Genomic DNA, 19,387 nt, shown 5'->3' with positions numbered 1-19,387 from the left:
AGGTGACGATTTTTAACTCCATAAATTCATAATGAGTTTTATAGCGGCGAATTGCCGCTGCTCATTAGTTGAGGCCGACGCGAGAGATTGCACCAATTCGCGGAAGGCATTTGGTGCGGGGATGGGAGCAGGTTGTGCTGCCACTCTTGGTTGAGTGTTTCTGGCAGCTTGAGCGTACGATACGCTGGGATTGACCAAGCTTTGTGACAGTTGTGTCACTGTGCGCTTGACTTGGGAGCTTTCATTGGCTCGCTTTTGTTTGGCAGCTTCCTTCCTGGCTACCATTTCTTTATAGGCTGGGCACCCGCGATAGCTCGCTGGGTGGCCAGCTTGGCCGCAGTTGCAGCAAAGAGGCCCTTCGGTCGCCTGTCTTCCGCATTCCCCGCGAGGATGGGATTTTGTGCACCTGACACATCTGTGCACAATTGAACAATTTTGGGCGATGTGCCCAAAATTCTGGCAGTTGAAACACTGCACTTCCTCGAAACTTTTGACCTTTTCCAAGGTTACTTTTTGATGAAGGATATATTTTACCTTCATCATCTCGCTGAGCTCTTGAGAGGGCTCGAAAGTCGCGATGAACAATCCCGATTGCGATTTCATCGGGAGGGCCGGATTTTCGCTATGCAGAAACTTGTCTCTGCGCGTAACCAGGTTCGCAACTGTCTTCAGTTGGAAATCTGGGTGCTCTGTTTTAAGTTCCTCCAGGATGTCCACGGGGTCCGTTTCCCTGTGGAGTCCGCGGATAACTACAGACTGGGTGCGAAGGGAGGGAGGCGTCCTAGTGGTAGCATTAAGCCCCTGTTCTTTTAAAAGCGCGAAGACCTTCCCGTGATCTTCTGCCGTTTCCGTAAATATGAGGGTCCTGTCAGCCCTCGTATTTTTAAGGGACGCTTTTAGCCCCTTATTTTTCAGGAGTCTTAAAAAAGATGGTACGTTTAAACCGTACCCAGTTATAGCGGGGATTCTCATTTTCTTGGACTTGGTAGGTTGGGGAGCTTGTGGGGGGGTAGCCTGTTTAGGAGCGGTTACAGTTTTTACACTAACCTTTATCTTGTTACTTTTCCTCCTCCGCACGAAGTTGAACGGGTCACCTTCGTCGTTGACTTCGGGGTTTGGTGATGGTCCCACGCTGTCCATCTCGCACTCTTCGTTGGCTCTTGTTGAGTCCTCTATTGCTGCTGGTGCTCCCCCGCTGTCGATGACGATCGGTTCACTACTAATTCTTGCTACACTATTTTTTGCTACACTGGTTCGCATCGCCTCTTGTAGCGCTGCTACCTCCTGTTTTAGCTGAATTATCAGCTGTTGTTGGCACTCCAGTTGCTGTGCGAGGGCTGCTTTCTCGCCTCTGAGCTCTTCAAGCTCCTTCCTCAGCGGGTAGTCATAATTTTCTGAGGGGTCCGTGCTCCCCTCCTCCTCAGACGATAGCTCACCAGGGAGTGCCATTTTAGACCTCTTGGCGGACATTATTGTCCCCAAGCCCGTCCTCAGCTCTCCTCCGAATCTTCACCAGTATTCACTGAAATTAAAGAAAAACAATTAACAATAATTGCACTTTGGTATACAGTGTCTCAATAATATTGAGATGCACTGCATACTTTAATCAACTGTACTTCCTTTTGAGAGTACTACACTTAACACTTCACCACTTTTTTTTTTTTTATTTACGTTACTTGTTTCGCTTCACCGTGCTCCCTGCTCCGTGCCACGTCTGTCCGCTTCGATGTCTCGGAGCGAACTGCCAGTTTCCAAAGTGTTCCCTTTTATTTATGCAACATGTTAACAAAACGAGAATACCTAACATACACATGTAAAGCAGACGTTTTGAAGATTCGTTAGAGGGTAATAATCTCGGACGAGCACAATGCTGACCACATTGCCTCCTACAGTGTACTGTAGTGTACTGTTAGGGTCTTGAATAAAGTGCTCTAACACACTTCAAGGCCTTGATCCAATATGGATTGTTGCGCCAACGATTATTATTATTATTTGAAGAGCCAAACCGCCGCGCTCTATACACTGGCTATTGATTTTTAAAATCGGATATGACTTCCATATTCTTACCACATATTTTCCGATGTATTTTTATCCAAAATCAATCATAAAAAAAAAAAAAGTAAAAATTTACGAAGATTTAAGCCGTCACGTCCCCTTAAGACACGGATTGATTTTGTGACCACAATGAGAGCCCCACTGTGACAAGCAACAACGGTACTTGTCTATACTGACACGGTACACGAGTTGTACAACGCTAGTCCACTCTTGAAGCGAGAAGCTCTCTGTCCCCGATGGCGGCGTGACCATCCGGCCCAGGAGCTCTCTAGGGACACATGAGCCCAGAGGGCGATTTCGGTTCCCTTGCTGGCAGATGACATCTGGCTAGGCTTCGTGGCCGAAGCGCCACGTGGGGCACGGTGTCACCATGTAGAGGTTTTCCTTGGCCAATTTGTTTTGACTCGGACGATAGGGTTGCTGCCCCGTTTGGTAGATCCACAGCACATTGACTCTAAGGTGCCAATGTGCTGTGGATCTACGTCTTCCGTCCTCCATCCAACTTTCATCTGGCCATAATGCGCAATTCAAAGCAGTGCTTCTTATCGAGCTGGCTGAGCTTCTCGGTGCCAAAGATAATGTATAACATGCCGTATCAACGGCGCAACAACCGGTATCCGGTCTAGGGAACCCAGACATCGCAGTTTTGCCCGAGGTCCACCAATTCAATATCCCTAAAAGCTGCCTGGCATCCTGACCTACGACATCGCCTCATCTCAGGCAGGATCTGCCTCGTCTTCTTTTTCTACCATATATATTGTCCTTATAGATTTTCCCGGCTGTATCACCCTCATCTATACGGATTAAGTGACCTGCGCATCGTAACCTATTCAGCCGGATTTTATCCACAACCTGACGGTCATGGTATCGCTCGTAGATTTCATCGTTATGTAAGCTACGGAATCGTCCATCCTAGTGTAGGGGGCCAAAAATTCTTCGGATGATTCTTCTCTCGAACGCGGCCAAGAGTTTGCAATTCTTCTTGCTAAGAAGCCAAGTCTCCGAGGAATACATGAGGACTGGCAAGATCATTGTCTTGTACAGTAAGAGCATCGACTTTATGGTGAGACGTTTCGAGCGGAACAGTTTTTGTAAGCTGAAATAGGCTCTGTTGGCTGCCAGCAACCGTGCGCGGATTCCAACTTCGTAGCTTCGGTCGTGATTTTCGACCCTAGATAGGAGAAATTATCAACGGTCTCAAAGTTGTATTCTCCTATCTTTATTCTTCCCGTTCGACCAGTGCGGTTTGATGTTGTTGGTTGGTTGGTTTTTGGTGCTGACGTTGCCACCATATATTTTGTCTTACCTTCATTAATGTGCAGCCCAAGATCTCGCGGCAATCGCCGCCTGGTCGATCTGGATGAAGGTAGTTTGTACGTTTCGGGTCGTTCTTACCATGATGTCGATGTCATCAGCATAGGCCAGTAGTTGGCTGGGTATGCCGTATCATACTGAGTCAAAAGACATGATCGAAGGTTTATATCGATGGCATGGTGTTACAGGTCTCAGGGGCATCAGACATTTTTGTGCTATGTTGATCTGCGTTGCATTACTCCGGCGATCGGTATGTCGGTGCGCAGAAGTCGCTCATTTTCAAGAATATGTTATGAAACTAGTGGAAGTAGCATGATCAAACGACCATCCTGAGTGGATGAAGTCGACCTAGAGGGAAGAGCTATCCCAGAAACCTAAAAAGTTGGAAAAATTGAACGTGAAAGTCCGCCCGTAAAAACTGAAGCTCCGTCAAAGTGCTCGGTTAACTCTACCCAGGAGCCGTTAGGATAACTCTATACCGGTTACATAAGGCCATTCGGTGCATTAACGACCACTCTCTCTTCATCGACTTCCCACTATGCTCAACCTTGAGTTGGCAAGCCATTCAACGCTCCAGGAGGAGCAAGTCGAGTTTCTAGGTATCACAGAATATATATACGAGGTAGCTAACTGGCAAATGTGTCGATGATGCCTACATGGTTTTTTGTATATGTTTCCGTATCCTATGCATCCGTCAATAACATCAACAAAAAGATGTGCAGCATTTTCAAGCGCAAAGGATTGAAAAACGTCCAACATTAGCAATGTTTTTTTTGCACTGTTCAAATTCAAGCAATGCGCCGGGAAACGAATCTCCCTGTGGTAGTCTTCTAGGATGGTCCAACACGTTACAAATCAATCATTAATAGAATGAACTCAGGCTGACTTCGTTTCCGGTGGTTAATTATTATCCTCCATACTGATTAAGGGGAAAGTTGCTTCCTCAAATACAGGATCTGTAATTTCTAACTAATAATTTCAGCCAGCAAAGAAAAATTCTCTTCAATCTGTGTTGTCAAATGTTGCAGTTCTTCTGGTGGAGCTGATCAGCCGTGACCAATATGAGTCGGGGAAATATACATGTTTTCCGCTCCCGCTTGCTCCAGTTTGAGCAGCGTTAGGTCGCTGGAACTCAGGTCCGGACTCAGAAAAGCGTGTAGACTCCACCTGGCCAAGATACATGCTCTAGGTCTGTCCCGATCAGTGTCTCTTGTGCTGTGGAATTAATGGTAATATTGGCTTCGGAGTCGTTTGATGATTCGGCCGCCTCCAATCCATGGTTCCTGTATTAGTGCGACGTCGATGTTTTCCTTTAAGAGGAAGGGGTTCGTAGTTCGTGCCTCATTAGCAGGCTTTTGTTATTTGTTGCAGAGGTTGCTTTGTGGCCGAGCCCCTGTAAACTCCGCCCCGGTTGTGTTTCTGTTTGAACTCATCTCGAGGTCGATTGTGCTTGAAGGCGGTAGGCTTCACCTTCTGCTGGTTTTCTTGGCATTTGTTGTTGTATTCTTCGGCAATTGCTTGGTATTTAGCGAAGTCCTTTTTTCCCGCTCGTCGACAGTATCGGCCTCCTTATTGTTCGCAATTTTGCTCAGAATATGTATGGCCTTCTGGTATTGGCTTTTGAGCGGGAATCCAATGAACCTTCGCTTCTTTCTTGATTTCTGGTGGCCAACATCCTTGTCGGCACTTGCTTTTGGGGATATTCCCTAAGTCGACGGCTTCGGGTCATTTTTTTATTTTGGAGTCTATGTCTTGGACCCACGAGTAATCCATGAAAAATGTCCATTCTAACTAACCCGGCTACCAGGGTAAGGGTCTTACTAGAAGCTAAGGTGCCCAAGGTATTCAGAATCCGCATACTAAAAACCAAGTCAACCCATTGGCCGCGTTGCCCTCTTTTGGGGGTCCTGTTTGCTTCTCTTTAAGTGCTTTGGCTTATACCCCGACAGATCCTCAATACATGACCAGCAAGTAAGCACATCTTCGTCAGTTGGACGAACCTACTCCCAGCCCAGTCTGACACACTGCTGGCTCGAGCGAAAATGGTGTCGAGCGGCCACCACAGGGAGGACGGTCTTCCGAATTATGCAACCTTAATCTGAAACATAATCAGAACAGGCCGCTAATATGTGGTGTAGTGGCTCTTCTCCCGGAAACCGTTCCCTCGCCTAATGTTGACATCATCCTTATATTGGGACAAGGTATCGGCTAGCTGCTTAGGAGCTCCTATTCTGTGCAGTCAGCGCTCTACACCAGAAAATGTGCAAATCATCGAGTTCGAGGTTTCTTTTAACGCTTCGCACTGCATAGTTTTATAGGTAGGGTTGTCATGCCTGTCTGATCAGTTGGTATAATTTACCCCATTTTGGGTGCGGGAGACTAATCATTATTCTTCTTCGTCCCAGCGATTCCAACGTGTAGGTGGGGATAGGGTTTAGTAGTCGGGCTATTGGTGTTGGTTTAGCAGGCGTTTTCCAGGTTTGTTTCATCGTGGGTAAGATTTCATGCTGCGGCTGTGAGACCTATACTATCCTTTGATACATAGTATTTCTCTGTTCTTTCTTCTTATTTTGCCAACGGGATTTAAATACCTAAATCTTCCTTTTCCAACTTTGTCCGGTTCACGGGGTAAGGTATCCGGATCGAATGCGCTATTTTCCTCAGTCATAGGCTTGGTCTGGGTGGAGTGGAGATGTACTCAAATCGCCATCTGGCGTATCAAGTCGTCGTAGTTTCGGTCAGCCTTTGGATATTTTCCCATCGATTCAATGCTCAGAACAATCTCCGCTTGTGAGACGAAGACGTGAACGCGTCTCGAGGCACGGTTCACTGTCCTTGACAGTTGGCCAAGACTCAGAACCACAGACGGCGCCAGAGCACAAGATTCTGCGGTAGATTTTATATTTGAGACGTTCCTTGATACATCGATCATAAAATACTGCCGTATCTGAATATACCTTGCTGGGAAAAAGTGGGACACATACATTTGGTGCCCTCCGAATTAGACGCATATGTGAATTTTACTATGTTCGCAGTTCAAATGCTAAAATTATGTTTAAAAATGAATTTTTATTAAAAAAAGGGGTATAAGGATCAGTGGCAACTTAAAACTAATAAATGCAACTGAAATTCGAAAGTTTTTTTACTGCCTCTTGTGGAAATAAAAAGGGGGAAACATGCAAGTGAAAATAACTCTTACAGTTTCGAACGACTTTGTTGGTAAAATAGATATATATTGCAAAAATATTGACTTTTTCAATTGTATATATACAAATTTTCAGACTTTATATTTTTTGTAGATTTTCCTAATTATTTACTTAATTCTCCAAGTCTTTTGCCAATGATAAACTCATTTTACATTGTCCCGCCTGCCTGGATTGTACACCGCAGTACAGTCATTCAAACCCAATTGTGTTAGGTAAATAATTACATTCCATTGTAGGCTGGGCCGCCACCTCCCTCTGGCACAACCCAGTTGATGTTCTGCAACGGGTCCTTGATGTCGCACGTCTTGCAGTGAATGCAATTTTGGGCATTGATCTGTAGCTTCATGTTACCTCCCTCGTCATTTGGGACAAATTCATAGACACCAGCCGGACAAAAACGCGACTCTGGGCCTTCATAAAGTGCCAAATTATGTTTTACAGGTACAGTGTCATCCTTTAAGGTTAAATGAGCGGGTTGATCGCCTTCGTGATTGGTACCGGTCAAAGCGACTGACGAGAGCAAGTCAAAGGTGATTTTCCCATCGGGCTTTGGATATTCGATAGGAGTGCATTCCTTAGCTGGCCGGAGTTTCGTGTTATCGGCTCCTCCATGTGAAAGGGTCCACGGTTCCCGACCGCCCATGAAGATTGAAAATCCACTGTAGAGAATTCCGCTGTACATTCCTAGACCACCATGGAATGAAGGTCGGATGTTACGAACTTTGTAGAGATCTTTCCATATGAAGGAGTTTTTAATTCTGAAAGTGAGAAAAGCTGTTGTTTCTGTTGAAATCAAAGTAAAATTGACGCCCTTACTTGTCGGGGTAGCTTTTCGGTTCCAACCCAGCCTTTTCTTGAGTTTCTCCAGAGAACAGGGTATCACAAATGCTCTCCGCCGCCAGCATGCCTGAAAATTAGGGACACATAGGAAAAATTGAAATGCAGAAACTTGCTATTGGCTTACCGCTCTTCATCGCATAATGAGAGCCTTTAATACGGGGCACATTCAAGAATCCGGCGCTGCACCCTATCAGGCAGCCACCGGGGAACGTTAGTTTTGGCAAACATTGGAAGCCACCTTCGTTGATAGCGCGAGCACCATATGCAATCCTGGTGCCACCCTCGAAAATCTGTCGGACTTGCGGGTGAGTTTTAAACCGTTGGAACTCTTGGAATGGACTGAGCCATGGATTGCTGTAATCCAAGCCCACCACGAAACCCACAGCGATAAGTGGCGAGTCTTCGTTCAAGTGGTACAGGAAGGAGCCTCCGTATGTGTTTTTATCCAAAGGCCAGCCAATGGTATGTTCAACTAAACCAGGTCTGTGAGAGATTGGTTAGAGAGACTAACACACTAAAGGCAGCTTTACTTACTGATGTTTCTCTGGTTGGATTTCCCAAATTTCTTTCAACCCAATTCCGTACGTTTGAGGCTCGCTCGATGCATTCAAACCGAAATTGCTCATAATCTGTTTTGTCAAGTGCCCGCGGCATCCTTCGGCGAAAATTGTAGCTTTTGCACGTAGTTCCATGCCACGTGCAAAAAGGTCTTTTGGAGATCCATCCTTGGCAATGCCCACGTCGTTTGTAGCGACTCCTCCGACGCTGCCGTCCTCATGGAATAGGATTTCTGCTGCGGCTGTTCCCGGATAAATTTCAACGCCCAACTCTTCAGCTTGTTCGCCAAGCCATTTTACCAGGTGCCCTAAGCGGACAATGTAGTTCCCACGATTATCCATAGGCCATCCAGGGAAGATTGGAATTGGCACCCTTCCGGTTGCCGTAAGCAGGGAGAATTTATCATGCTTGACTGGGGTTTTTAGGGGAGCCCCTCTGTCCTTCCAATCCGGGATCAATTCGTTCAGCGATACTGGATCAACCACAGCTCCGGATAGGATATGACCGCCAACTTCTGATGATTTTTCGACTACGCAGACTCGAATTTCCTGTAATAGATGTGAAAATGAAAGATCTTATCATGTTCAAAGTCCACTAGTGACTGGATTCGCGCCAATCACTTCATTTCGTCATGCATGATTGATGGCTTGTACACACCTTTTCTTGTTCGGCGGCTAGTTGTTTGGCTCTTATCGCTGCCGACATCCCAGCTGGCCCGCCGCCAATAATCACAATATCGACTTCGTCAACGAATCGTTCCATGTTTACATCTGTAAAGATAATAGAGGTAGGTTATCGAGGGGATCGACCGGAGAAGAAATCAAGTGTTGATTCCTACCGGCCCATCGTTCGTCCTTTTCCCTTGGGCACACCGTGTAATGCGTGGTGATCTTTGGGTAGGCGACCGCATCTGAAGCGAACCTTGCTCCGCAGGCTCGAAGCCCCGTCCCTGGAAATCAAGGGGGAAACTAGTTTTAACACTGAAAACAGTTCCGTCGAAAATAGTGGGCATAAGAGCTGAACAAAAAGAAGTTATGTAACGCGCCATCAACTTTGATCCCATTGCAGCTGACCATCAGATCATTCCTTCTTGGACTTTGTAACTGCGGGAATGTCACGTCCACTCTTACCTCGGACGGCTCTGAGTAATGTGAACATCCTTGGTTGCTTCCTCCGCAGGCGGATTGGACTTTAAACTCTCAACTGAGGAATGTGTACAGTGGAACACATCGGCTGAGGGTGCACTAGGAGTGTCGTTTCAATTTGACGAATTCCTTAAAATCAACTTTATGAAATGAGGATCGTTTGGAAGATGAAGAACTCTGAACTGATTAAAAACTGAGGAAGATAAAACCGAACTGCTGCCACCGCACGGCTACTCGAACCTTATGACCACGAACACTCACAACACACCAAATCCACTTTAAGATTTTCGTTGACAGCTCGGCCCAGCTGGGAAGCGAGAGAGACCAGAAGTCGGAGGTGAAAACCAGGCAACAACATTTGAACTACATTACCTTCCTGCATGGGAGACCCTCTACTTGCCGCTAGGTGGATACAGCTAAGCCTAGTATGACGTTTAGGCCGTTATTGTGTTTAGTTCTCAAAAGAACGCAATAGTTCTTTTGGGATGCAGTGAAATTTCCCTTGATACTGTGGCGGAGCGAGCAACTTGCGTAACGAAGCACCATTAATAATCATTAGTGCACAATGTATTTGTTTTATTATGTTTTATGCAGGAATATCTAGGACGCATTTTGTTAAGATTTTATAAGAAAATACGATTAGATAAGAATACATTTCATGATGTAAGTGCAGAGACTTCATTGTGGAGCAGTCGTACCTCTAATCATGCACCGAAGAAATGCAGAACGACAAGAAAGTATGAAAACTGCTAAAAAGCGGGGAAAAAGGAAGAAAAAGCATTATATTTTGAAATGTCTAACCGTTTGTATCAGGGTGGATATGGAGTGAAGATTTAAGTTGATACAAAAAACAAACAAATTTTAAGGGAAAGCAGTCGCAAACTTTAGTTTTGTACAAAGATAGAATTGAGCTCAACAGCATCTTCACCCTCCATAAAGATAAGCAAAAGTGTTGTTGGCATGAAGTACATACTACGCTTACTATGCATAAACACAATCTTAATACGAGACATTTGTTCTCACGTGACATTGAAAACAAAGATACGAATTGTCGCGAAAGAAAGGATATTCGGATTAAGTCTTTTCTGTTTGATACTGGCTGGGAAATTACATAGTAGCCGTCCATGCCGATACTATACGGTGGAAGGACAAATTTATTTTACAAGGAATTTGTTGTAAAGGAGTTTTTAACAGAATACTTTTTTGTCACAACAGTTAGTAGTAGAAGCGGCAAATTAAAGAGAATGGAATCACCTGAGTTCCGCAGGATCTACCCTGAAATTATCTACTCACTTTATGAAATGAAGATAGAAACGGCGCAACTTCCATTAGTTGACAAGAACTCTACGATTACGAAGACAAAATAAATTAGGAGTGCATAATAATATAATAAGTATCAAAGGAAATTGCATTATGTCCTGAAGAACTATTGCGCGTATTTGATTTATAATCTACCCATTAATAAATTACCTGATCTCTCTTGGCGACAGGTCGACCAAGAAAATGCCTCCAATGTCGTTAGAAACAACATGATCCCATCAAGTAACAAGCCTCGGAAAAATGCTAGGGCGTTCACCTCAGTCGACGCAAAATGGGCCCCGGTCGTGTCGAGAAATGGACAAGGGTTCTTGACGCATGGGCGACGTCAGGACGTAATTAAGTTAGTCTGAGAAAAACAAATATGTGTCTGCACGCTAAATGTTGGCACTGTAATTAGAAAGATCGAGGACCTCGCAAGAGCCCTTCGGAAAAGGCGCATTGATATCTGCGCTCTGCAAGAAACCCGATGGTGTGTGGTAAAAATGGCTAAAAACTTTTCTATTTTGGTAACCCACACACTTAATACGGTATTGGCATTACCATCTCGGAGGGTTTTCATAATGCCATTAAAGAACGATTTACTGATCCGCTGATGAAGCTCATCATTATGTATATCAGCTGATCGCACTATTCATTTTTCACCGATTACAGACATAGAAGAATTGTAGAACAAAATTAAAAACACGTTTCACAAGGCGGCCTATGGAACCCTCGGAGTCACGAAGCCAGGTAAACCGTACATCAACCGAGATACTTGGCTTTAACCATGTTGAAATGAAGGTCCGTGAAAAGAAATACCTCTATCACCAGTTTCTCGACGATAAAACGCTGCCAATTGGCAAATTTATAAGAATGCCAACTGGGAAACAAAGAAAGCGGCCCATCACAAAAATCTTTACGATAAATTGGACACGCGGGATGGCGAGCGAGATCTGCTTCGACTGCTGTTGCATTAATGACAAAAACGGTACTTTGCTTATCAACCGTCGAGCCGCGACCGATAGATGGCGAGAATATTTCGAACAGATTTGAACTGAAGAATTTGCTCATCTTCCACCTCCACAATCATTGCCGACATTTGGAGCAGTTCCTTCTATCAGCGCAACTAGGTGCTCAGAGGTGGCGGTGATGAAGACGGGGCGGTAACCCTGTCGGCTTAACCAAAACCAAGTAGCCGAGGAGAACCTCCATAGTGGTGGCACCGGGAGACGCTTTATCGCATTGGCTTGCCGGCATGCAGTAGGCGAATGCTCCAAAAGCCTAATCAAAACGATCAGACCCCAGTCTGCACGGGGACCCATCTGAAGTGGCAATTGGTCACGAAACCTTACCAGGGGTATACTGGTACCATAGGAACCGCTAATTTGAACATTATGCTGGACGATCTTTCATTTCCCATATTGAAACTGTGGTGTTTTCTTGCCAGTCAAATGGTGCTTCACCTTCCTGAATAACCCGATTAAAGAATTCACTAAACCACAGTGTTGGGTTCCAGCTCTTCTCTTTTTAGAGGTCGTTTTACTGCTTTCTCGACTTTATTCGCGCTGATAGATGGAATTGCTTCAAATGTCGGCAATTCTTGTGGAAGTGGAGGATGAACAAATACCGTTCTTATCATTAACGAAACAGAAGTGTTCGATATTCTGTGTGCGCTGGTGTCGGCTTTTGATAATTTGATAATGATTTGGCTCTTCTTTAACCTATGTCCCGTTCAGTAGCGAGGTCAGATTGTTTCGGACTGGCAAGATCATTGTCTTGTACAGTAAGAGCTTTGACCCTATGGTGAGACGTTTCGAGTGGAATAGTTTTTGTAAGCTGAAATAAGCTTTGTTGGCTGCCAACAATCGTGCGCGGGTTTCATCGTTGTAGCTGTTATCGGTTGTGATTTTCGACGGTCTCATAGTTGTACTCTCCTATCTTTATTCTTCCCGTTTGACCAACACGGTTTGATGTTGTTGGTTGGTTGGTTTTTGGTGCTGACGTTGCCACCATATATTTTGTCTTGCCTTCATTGATGTGCAGCCCAAGATCTCGCCTCAATTGCCGCCTGCTCGATCTGGATGAAGGCAGTTTGTACGTCGTTCTTCCCATGATGTCGATATCATCAGCATAGGCCAGTAGTTGGATGGACTTAAAGAGGATCGTACCTCTTGCATTTACCTCAACATCACGGATCACTTTCTCGAGGGCCAGGTTAAAGACGACGCATGATAGGGCATCCCTTTTTCGTAGACCGTTGTTGTTGTCGAATGGTCTTGATAGTGATCCTGCGGCTTTTATCTGGCCTCACACATTGGTCAGGGTCAGCCTAGTCAGCCTTTTCAATTTCGTTGGGATACCGGATTCTCTCATGGCCGTGTGCAGTTTTACCCTGGCTATGCTATCATGGGCGGTTTTAAAGTCGATGAAAAGATGGTGCAACTGATGTCCATATTCTAATAGTTTTTCCATCGCTTGCCGCAGAGAGAAAATCTGATCTGTTGCTGATTTGCCTGGAGTAAAGCCTCTTTGGTATGGGCCAATGATGTTCTGGGTGTATGGAGCTATCCGGCCTAGCAAGATAGCGGAGAATATCTTATAGATTGTACTCAGTAACGTGATACCTCTATAATTGGTGCATTTGGTGATATCTCCCTTTTTATGTATGAGACAGATAATGCCTCGTTGCCAATCGTCAGGCATTGATTCGCAGTCCCATACCTTGAGCATAAGTTGATGAACCACTAGTTACACCAAGTGGTCGCCTCCATATTTAACTAATTCGGCTGTAATTCCATCGGCTCTTGGCGACTTATGATTTTTAAGCTGATGAATTGCACGGACTGTTTCTTCTATACTTGGTGGTGGCAGTATTTGTCCGTCGTCTTCGGTTGGCGGGACCTCCAACTCGCCGATGTTCTGGTTATTCAGTAGTTCACGGCAGGATGAACGTCGCGGTGTGAAAGGCTTCATCCTGCTGACTTGTTGGTAAAACTTCCGCGCCTGGTACGGCTGCTCCCTCTACTTTTCGAGTTCACAGACCTGTTGGTTCTCCCAGGTTTCCTTTTTCCATCTGTGAAGTCGATTCTCCGCTCGCCGGAGTTCGTAATAAGTCTCAGCGTGTGCTCGCGTTCTTTGAGAATACAACATTACTCGGTATGCAGCATTCTTCCGTTCCATTGCTAGCTTACGTTCATTGTCAAACCAACCGTTCCGGCTTTTTTTGTGGCTGGGGCCAAGTATGTTTGTGACCGTATTTATGATAACGTTCTTCAGGTGCTTGTGAAGATCATTTGTTGATGCTTCATCTCCAGGATCTCTGTTGACTGCGGTTATTGGTTTCTCTGTTATAGGTGTTGCGGAGGGCTGTGTTGTGGATGGCTTCAGTGTTAACCCTCACCTTATTGTCAGAGGGGATTCTGGGTGGTGTTGTTATTCGAGCTCGGAGCACCATGCCAATGAAATAGTGATCAGAGTCTATATTGGCCCCCCTATATGTTCTGACATTCATCAAGGCTGAGAGGTGGCAACGTTCGGTCAACACGTGGTCAATTTGTTTGAAAGTGGTCCCGTCTGGAGAGGCCCGCATTTGTTCGTGGACCGCTTTCCGCGCAAACCAGGAACTTCCAACAACCATTTTGTATGACACTGCTAATTGAATAATCCGCAGTCGGTTATCATTTGTATTTTGATGTGAACTATGTGAGCCAACGTATCGCCTGAATATGGACTCCGTTCCTACTTGGCTGTTAAAATCCCTGTGGGTGGGAAGGTATCCTTCCGCGAACGTTAATGAGGCTTATATTTCTAAATTTGTCTCGCAAGCGCAAAGTGCATAGCCGTTCGCTTATATTTTCAAAGACGCTAACAGCAGGTTTCATTTTTTGGCTGACTAAGAAACCTACTTCGAGCACATGGTTTACTGAATGGCCACTATAATATATGGTGTAGCGACTCTTCTCCAGGAAACCGGTCCCTGTCCAACGCATCTCCTGTAACACTGTTACGTCAGCCCTATATTGGGACAGGGTATCGGCTAGCTGCTTGGCAGCTCCATCTCTGTACAGGGATCGCACGTTCCATGAAAAAATGCGCAAATCGTTATTCTGTTTCGTTGTCGTTTGTCGTTGTAAAATCCATCGGCTTGAAGTTGCATAAACTAATTTCTAACATAATGTAACTATAGCACGATCTGCGAATCTATATAACAGATTTTTTCAACTCAGTATTAGTCCGGACTTTAGATCTGTGCTGAAAGGACACTAGTTGTTGTAGATTTCCTCCTGCTTCTTCACATAAGTGAACTGCTATATAAATCGCATCTATTCGACCGACGAATTAAGAGTGACGTCAACTCAATATATATCCGCGGCGTTTCTAGCGATTAAATAAATGAAAGACGCAAAAAGACGTATCTTTATTTTTCGCCAGTATTTTTTATCAGAATTGCAGATACTCATATTTCGAGAACTACTTGTCGCCTCCTTCAGTGCTGTAGGTCACAAAATATTATTTTCCAAGATTCTCTGCGGAGTGTGATTATTGCTGGGATGAAAAATTTTAGATACGAAATTTGGATGAACGTTGTACACGATGCTAGATGTTTTCTCATTAATAACTGCAACTTGAGTTATCAATTGAGCTGCATTGCAGAATGGCGATGTTAAAAGTGAAACGTCTATTGCAATTGATCTTTCGCGGCATGTACGCCTCTTCCTTTTTGGTAGCTTGCGATATTGCTCCACAACTTTTCTTCTACACACAAATCGATTAACGTATACCCTATTTACTCGGGGTATGTGTGCCGGTGGGGCTGCATCTTTCTGAAATATTTGTAAAAGATTAAGATTCTTGCTTCATATTTGTAAGACTTACCAAGTTATCGGCCATCCCTCTCCGATATAGCAAGGAAGTCCAATTATATACTTGCGTAACGGGATTTCCATCCTCGGGACACTTTCATTTTTCCTCTAATGTAAGATATCTTTCTGTTACCTCTTGCTTGATAACGGCAGGACTGTCCAGATATTTTCCGCCTCGGCTGCGAATTCATTACAGCAAGTGTATATATGCAATGTGTTCAAGCTCGGCGGCCGTTTCGTCTTTCCACAGCCTAACCGAAAGCTTTCCATGAAAGTTTAATTTTTGAACGCAACAGGTCTTACCTGAGTGACGTCATCGAGAATATGTGTAGGCTGCAAAGCTCCATCCCAATGTGCATTTGAGCCCCAAAGCTGTAGCGAAGGCTTTTCCGACCCACTTGGAACTTCGCTGACTGATAACAGCGGCTCCGACGACGGCCCGAAGACGACTCCAATAAGACGACTGTCGCAATCGTGGGGTATCGGCAAGTCTCCGTGTCGGTGCGTCCAAAAGGGGGCTAGTGGGGAGCCTCCATCAGATCAATCGCGATGACATGGCCGCCTCGGTGTTGGTGTCGCACGACGCGTGCGTATTTGTAGAGGCGGATATACGTATTGCGAATCGCGGCTCGCTGGCTGTCGATGTGTGTCGCTGCGTTCTATGTGTCGCTTGTGTTTTTGCGCTTATGCAAAGCCCGAACGCGAGACATGAAGGCCATGGTGCAAGTTTTCGACGCGCTCGGTCCGGAAAGTAAAGAAATCACTGCGAAGAATTCAATTTGTTTTGCACGAGTTTTTCCTCTCGATTTCGACTGCAACGGCTACGGCCCGATCTAGGCAACTCAACACGTGGCCCGTGCTCGACGATCGATGGAACTGAATCCTCTTCCGCTGCGAAGTGGATAAAAACGTTGGCGCGCTCGATACCTAGTGCGAATTCGTTGAAATCTGTTGGGGCCCTGCCCGATAAAAAGTGCCGAGTGAGACAAATAGGACCTTGTCGTCACCGTCTCGGGGGCCCTGATCTGCATGCAAAATCGCCGTGACCGCGTAGATCCCTGATTTGCAAGGAAGGTGTTCTTGGCAGCTGGCAGCGCTGTGGTGTGCGAGGAGTGCGCGGGGAATCGGCCGGACGGTGGCGCTACTTCCGTCGGTGCGACCGCTGCATATTGACTTCCGGGGGTGTTTGGTGTTCGGATTTGATTTGAGAAGGTGCGGAGCCGTTGGTCGTCCAGCGTTTTCCACAAGTGCAGTTGCTCAGTCGTGACGGGCCAAAATTGCGATATTGATCTGATTGGCGATGTGCGAAAAGGAGTGTCGATTGCGGCCAGCTGTTCGCCATATATGAACATATGTTGGAGCGAGATAGCTTCAATTTGTTGTTGATTCGGTCGGCGTTGCCATATGAATTGGAGCAAATCGGCAAAGTGTTCTCGAAGAGGAAGTGAAAACTCCTGGAAGGTATGGTATCCATCTTTTATGACCCGGTTGCCGTGTGGGCAGGGATCTTGCCTCTCCACCGGCATGAATAACTGGGATTTAGGTTGAAAGTGTTTGATAAGTCGTAGGTTTATCAGTTGCACAGCATTAGGTGTAATGATAATGAGACTGAAGCAAGGCGTAATCTATAATTAAAATAATATAGTAAACAATGTATTTAGCTGCGTATAGTTATATATAAAACCAAAATATGAACCTTTTCAAAGGCACTCAAACAGGCAAAATTGAAGGTTCAGGAATGGAATTTGAGAATTGTGCGGGCAGGGTAAATGGGCAAATTTGATGTTACCTCTGAACTTACTTTTTAGCATAAGGTGGGCGCTGGGTTCTAGAAAGTTCTGATGTTCGCAGCGGAAGGAAATGAGAAGGACAAGCAGTAACTTTGCTTAGTGTACGGAGTGAACACTTTTTCCTATTTCATTTTATTCAGTAGAGAATAATGGGGCAATAACTGGTGAGATCCAGGAAAGAGATAAATCAAGTATAGTTGGAGTTTTTCCACTATGCTAAATCCTGCTTGATCTATCTTGATGACAGGTCCCGCGACAGGCCGTCCAAGAAAATGCATACAATGTCGTTACAAACAATATGATCGGAGCCTATCCTGCTTGTGAACGGAACAAAGGCTGAAGAAAAAGAAGAATTGGTGTCTGATCTGGGCCTGTCACAGTGGAAAGCGCCAGACAACCCAATCTGGCGCCAAAATCGCCTGGTTCGTTAATAATATAAACTCCTGGTATGTGCATTTACCGAAGTCAGGCCTACATGGCCGTCTCTTATCATAGCCCTCATAGACTTTTTGAGAGGGGAATCCCCCATCCTTTCAGAACAAGTGACCTGCCCACAGCATGTTCAATCTGTTCTTATCCATGACTGTACGTCTATTCTTGTAAAGAACAGAGAGTTTTTATTGGCTTATAAACTAAATATAAAAACCTTTCTCGGTTTATCTTTGTCATGGTGACAGCTCCCAATCTAACCTTTTGATCTCCATCAATTATAGTAGTAAGTACTTCGAATTTTGCTTGGTTGGTTAACGTTAACGGATAACGTTTACATTTCTTACTTATTTGTCTCTGGCAAGGACTTTCCGATGTCCGGATAGCTGCGTGGTTTGAACACAAGGCTTTTGTACGGAAGGTCGCGGTTCGAATCTCACTGGTGGCAGTGAGATTTGTATTGGGATTTGACTTCGGATACCAGTCGACTCAGCTGTGAATGAGTATCTGAATTAAATCAGGGTAATAATGTTGGGCGAGCGCAATGCTGACCACATTGCCTCCTACAGTGTACTGTAGTGTACCGTGACGGTTTTGAATGAAGTGCTCTAACACACTTCAAGGCCCTGATCCAATATGGATTGTTTTGTCAACGATTATTATTATTAAGTACTTTCCACGATATGAATATGATATGGCGCTCAAAGCGTCTTCTCTGACACAGCCTACGACGTATTCCTACGCACTTTTTTTGTGGATAGAAGACACTTGCTTCACAATAGGCATTTGTACTTTTACCTTGAAGTAGTAGGTATTTCCAAGATTACAAAAGAGCTATCCGCGAGTTTTTTCTCGCTTACCTCCGCCCGCAGTCAACGTGTTAATGAGGTAGATTGCAAGAGGCTTCTGTTTTGAGAGTCCAGAGGTGATGAAGTGGACGGCGGTGTGTTGTCTCGCCATTGAGAAGACTGATCGAGACAGAAAACTGTTCCGCTTGAAAAGTCTTACCATAGGGTCAAGGCTGTTACTGCACAGGACAATGATCTTGCCAGTCCTTAAGTATTCCTCGGAGACTTAGGGTTTTAGCAAGCAAAATTGCGAACTCTTGGCCACATTCGAGAGAAGAATCCTCCAAAGAATTGTTGGCCTCCTACATGAGGATGGACGATTTCGTAGCCTATATAACGACGAAATCTATGAGCGATACCATGACCGCCTGGTTGCGATAAAACCCCGCCCAATAGGTTGCGAGTCACCTAATCCGTATGGGTGAGGATGATCCACCCCGAAAAGTCCATAAGGGCAATATCTATAGTAGAAAAGGAAGAACTGGCAGACCCTGCCTGAGATGAAACGATGGCGTAGGTCAGGACCCAAGACAGCTTTTAGGGATATCAAATTACTGGCTTTGACGCAAAACGGGAATGTCTGAAGTTCCTTATTAAAGCAGGCCGGGATACCGGTTGTTGCGCCGTTGATGATGATGAATATTGTTGCCCTTAAACATGAGGCAGTTTTATCAAGGCTAACATATGGTCTTGTAAATGGTCGAATCAGGCGTTTGGAGAATCGAAATTTTTCAGAGCGCTTCGATTGTGTTGATGCATTTTGGCGTTTTTGGTTTTTTCCCTGTCAGACAGTTTTGCGCAGAAAGATTCCAGTGGGACCTAGATATAGGAGACAAGCTCTTGGTGAAGGGCACGTCCTATAACAGTATTCAACGGGCCCGTTCTTCTTCTCCTCCGGCTAGTGTTGTGTAGCTTGACGAACGCTGTATTGGCTGGAGTTTGGGTGAGATTTATGGCTTTGGGAAATCGGCGATGTCTTGGATTTTGGGCCACGCAGACCGGATACCATCTGCTAAGGCACGATAGCCGAGGTATTCCATT

At 45.2% G+C, this 19,387-nt stretch overlaps 3 protein-coding genes across 16 annotated transcripts in view; 1 reads left to right on the top strand and 2 right to left on the bottom strand.

The window, feature by feature from the left end:
• Positions 1 to 6,564: 6,564 nt before the first annotated feature.
• On the bottom strand, positions 6,565 to 9,415 carry LOC119658748 (electron transfer flavoprotein-ubiquinone oxidoreductase, mitochondrial). The gene is made up of 7 exons (XM_038066432.1): positions 9,104 to 9,415; positions 8,812 to 8,922; positions 8,631 to 8,743; positions 7,950 to 8,521; positions 7,540 to 7,898; positions 7,392 to 7,482; positions 6,565 to 7,333 (listed from the first exon to the last, which is right to left on the bottom strand). The coding sequence occupies exons 1-7, from the start codon at positions 9,129 to 9,131 to the stop codon at positions 6,796 to 6,798; spliced, it is 1,812 nt and encodes a 603-aa protein (XP_037922360.1). The 5' UTR covers positions 9,132 to 9,415; the 3' UTR covers positions 6,565 to 6,795.
• A 5,409-nt stretch (positions 9,416 to 14,824) lies between these two features.
• On the bottom strand, positions 14,825 to 15,898 carry LOC119646896. Its single transcript, XM_038047553.1, has 3 exons — positions 15,583 to 15,898; positions 15,293 to 15,530; positions 14,825 to 15,240 (listed from the first exon to the last, which is right to left on the bottom strand). Exons 2-3 carry the CDS (start codon positions 15,305 to 15,307, stop codon positions 14,917 to 14,919), a joined length of 339 nt encoding a protein of 112 aa, XP_037903481.1. The 5' UTR covers positions 15,308 to 15,530; positions 15,583 to 15,898; the 3' UTR covers positions 14,825 to 14,916.
• An 87-nt stretch (positions 15,899 to 15,985) lies between these two features.
• LOC119646894 (myocyte-specific enhancer factor 2) overlaps positions 15,986 to 19,387 on the top strand; it is a 204,751-nt gene continuing 201,349 nt past the window's right edge. For 5 of the 14 annotated variants that reach the window (XM_038047536.1, XM_038047543.1, XM_038047541.1 and 2 more), the window contains exon 1: positions 15,988 to 16,740. The gene's annotated coding sequence lies outside the window, so the exon portion shown is untranslated. Of the gene's footprint in view, positions 16,741 to 19,387 lie in introns of all 14 variants that reach the window. The other 9 variants (XM_038047550.1, XM_038047549.1, XM_038047547.1 and 6 more) reach the window with 6 other exon arrangements.

This window comes from Hermetia illucens, chromosome 1 (genome assembly GCF_905115235.1).
Source record: "Hermetia illucens chromosome 1, iHerIll2.2.curated.20191125, whole genome shotgun sequence".
NCBI lineage: Eukaryota > Metazoa > Arthropoda > Insecta > Diptera > Stratiomyidae > Hermetia > Hermetia illucens.
The sequence above is the reverse complement of the archived record's forward strand: the minus strand, read 5'-3'. Positions and strand labels throughout refer to the sequence as shown.

Bases quoted from the DNA above. Each gene is read 5' to 3' on its own strand.
- LOC119658748 (XM_038066432.1), bottom strand. From the start codon at position 9,131: ATGTTCACATTACTCAGAGCCGTCCGAG. The intron at 8,522-8,630 runs GTGTGTACAAGC...CATCTATTACAG, and splicing joins TAGCCGCCGAACAAGAAAAG to GAAATTCGAGTCTGCGTAGT. The intron at 7,483-7,539 runs GTAAGCCAATAG...CCTAATTTTCAG, and splicing joins TCATTATGCGATGAAGAGCG to GCATGCTGGCGGCGGAGAGC.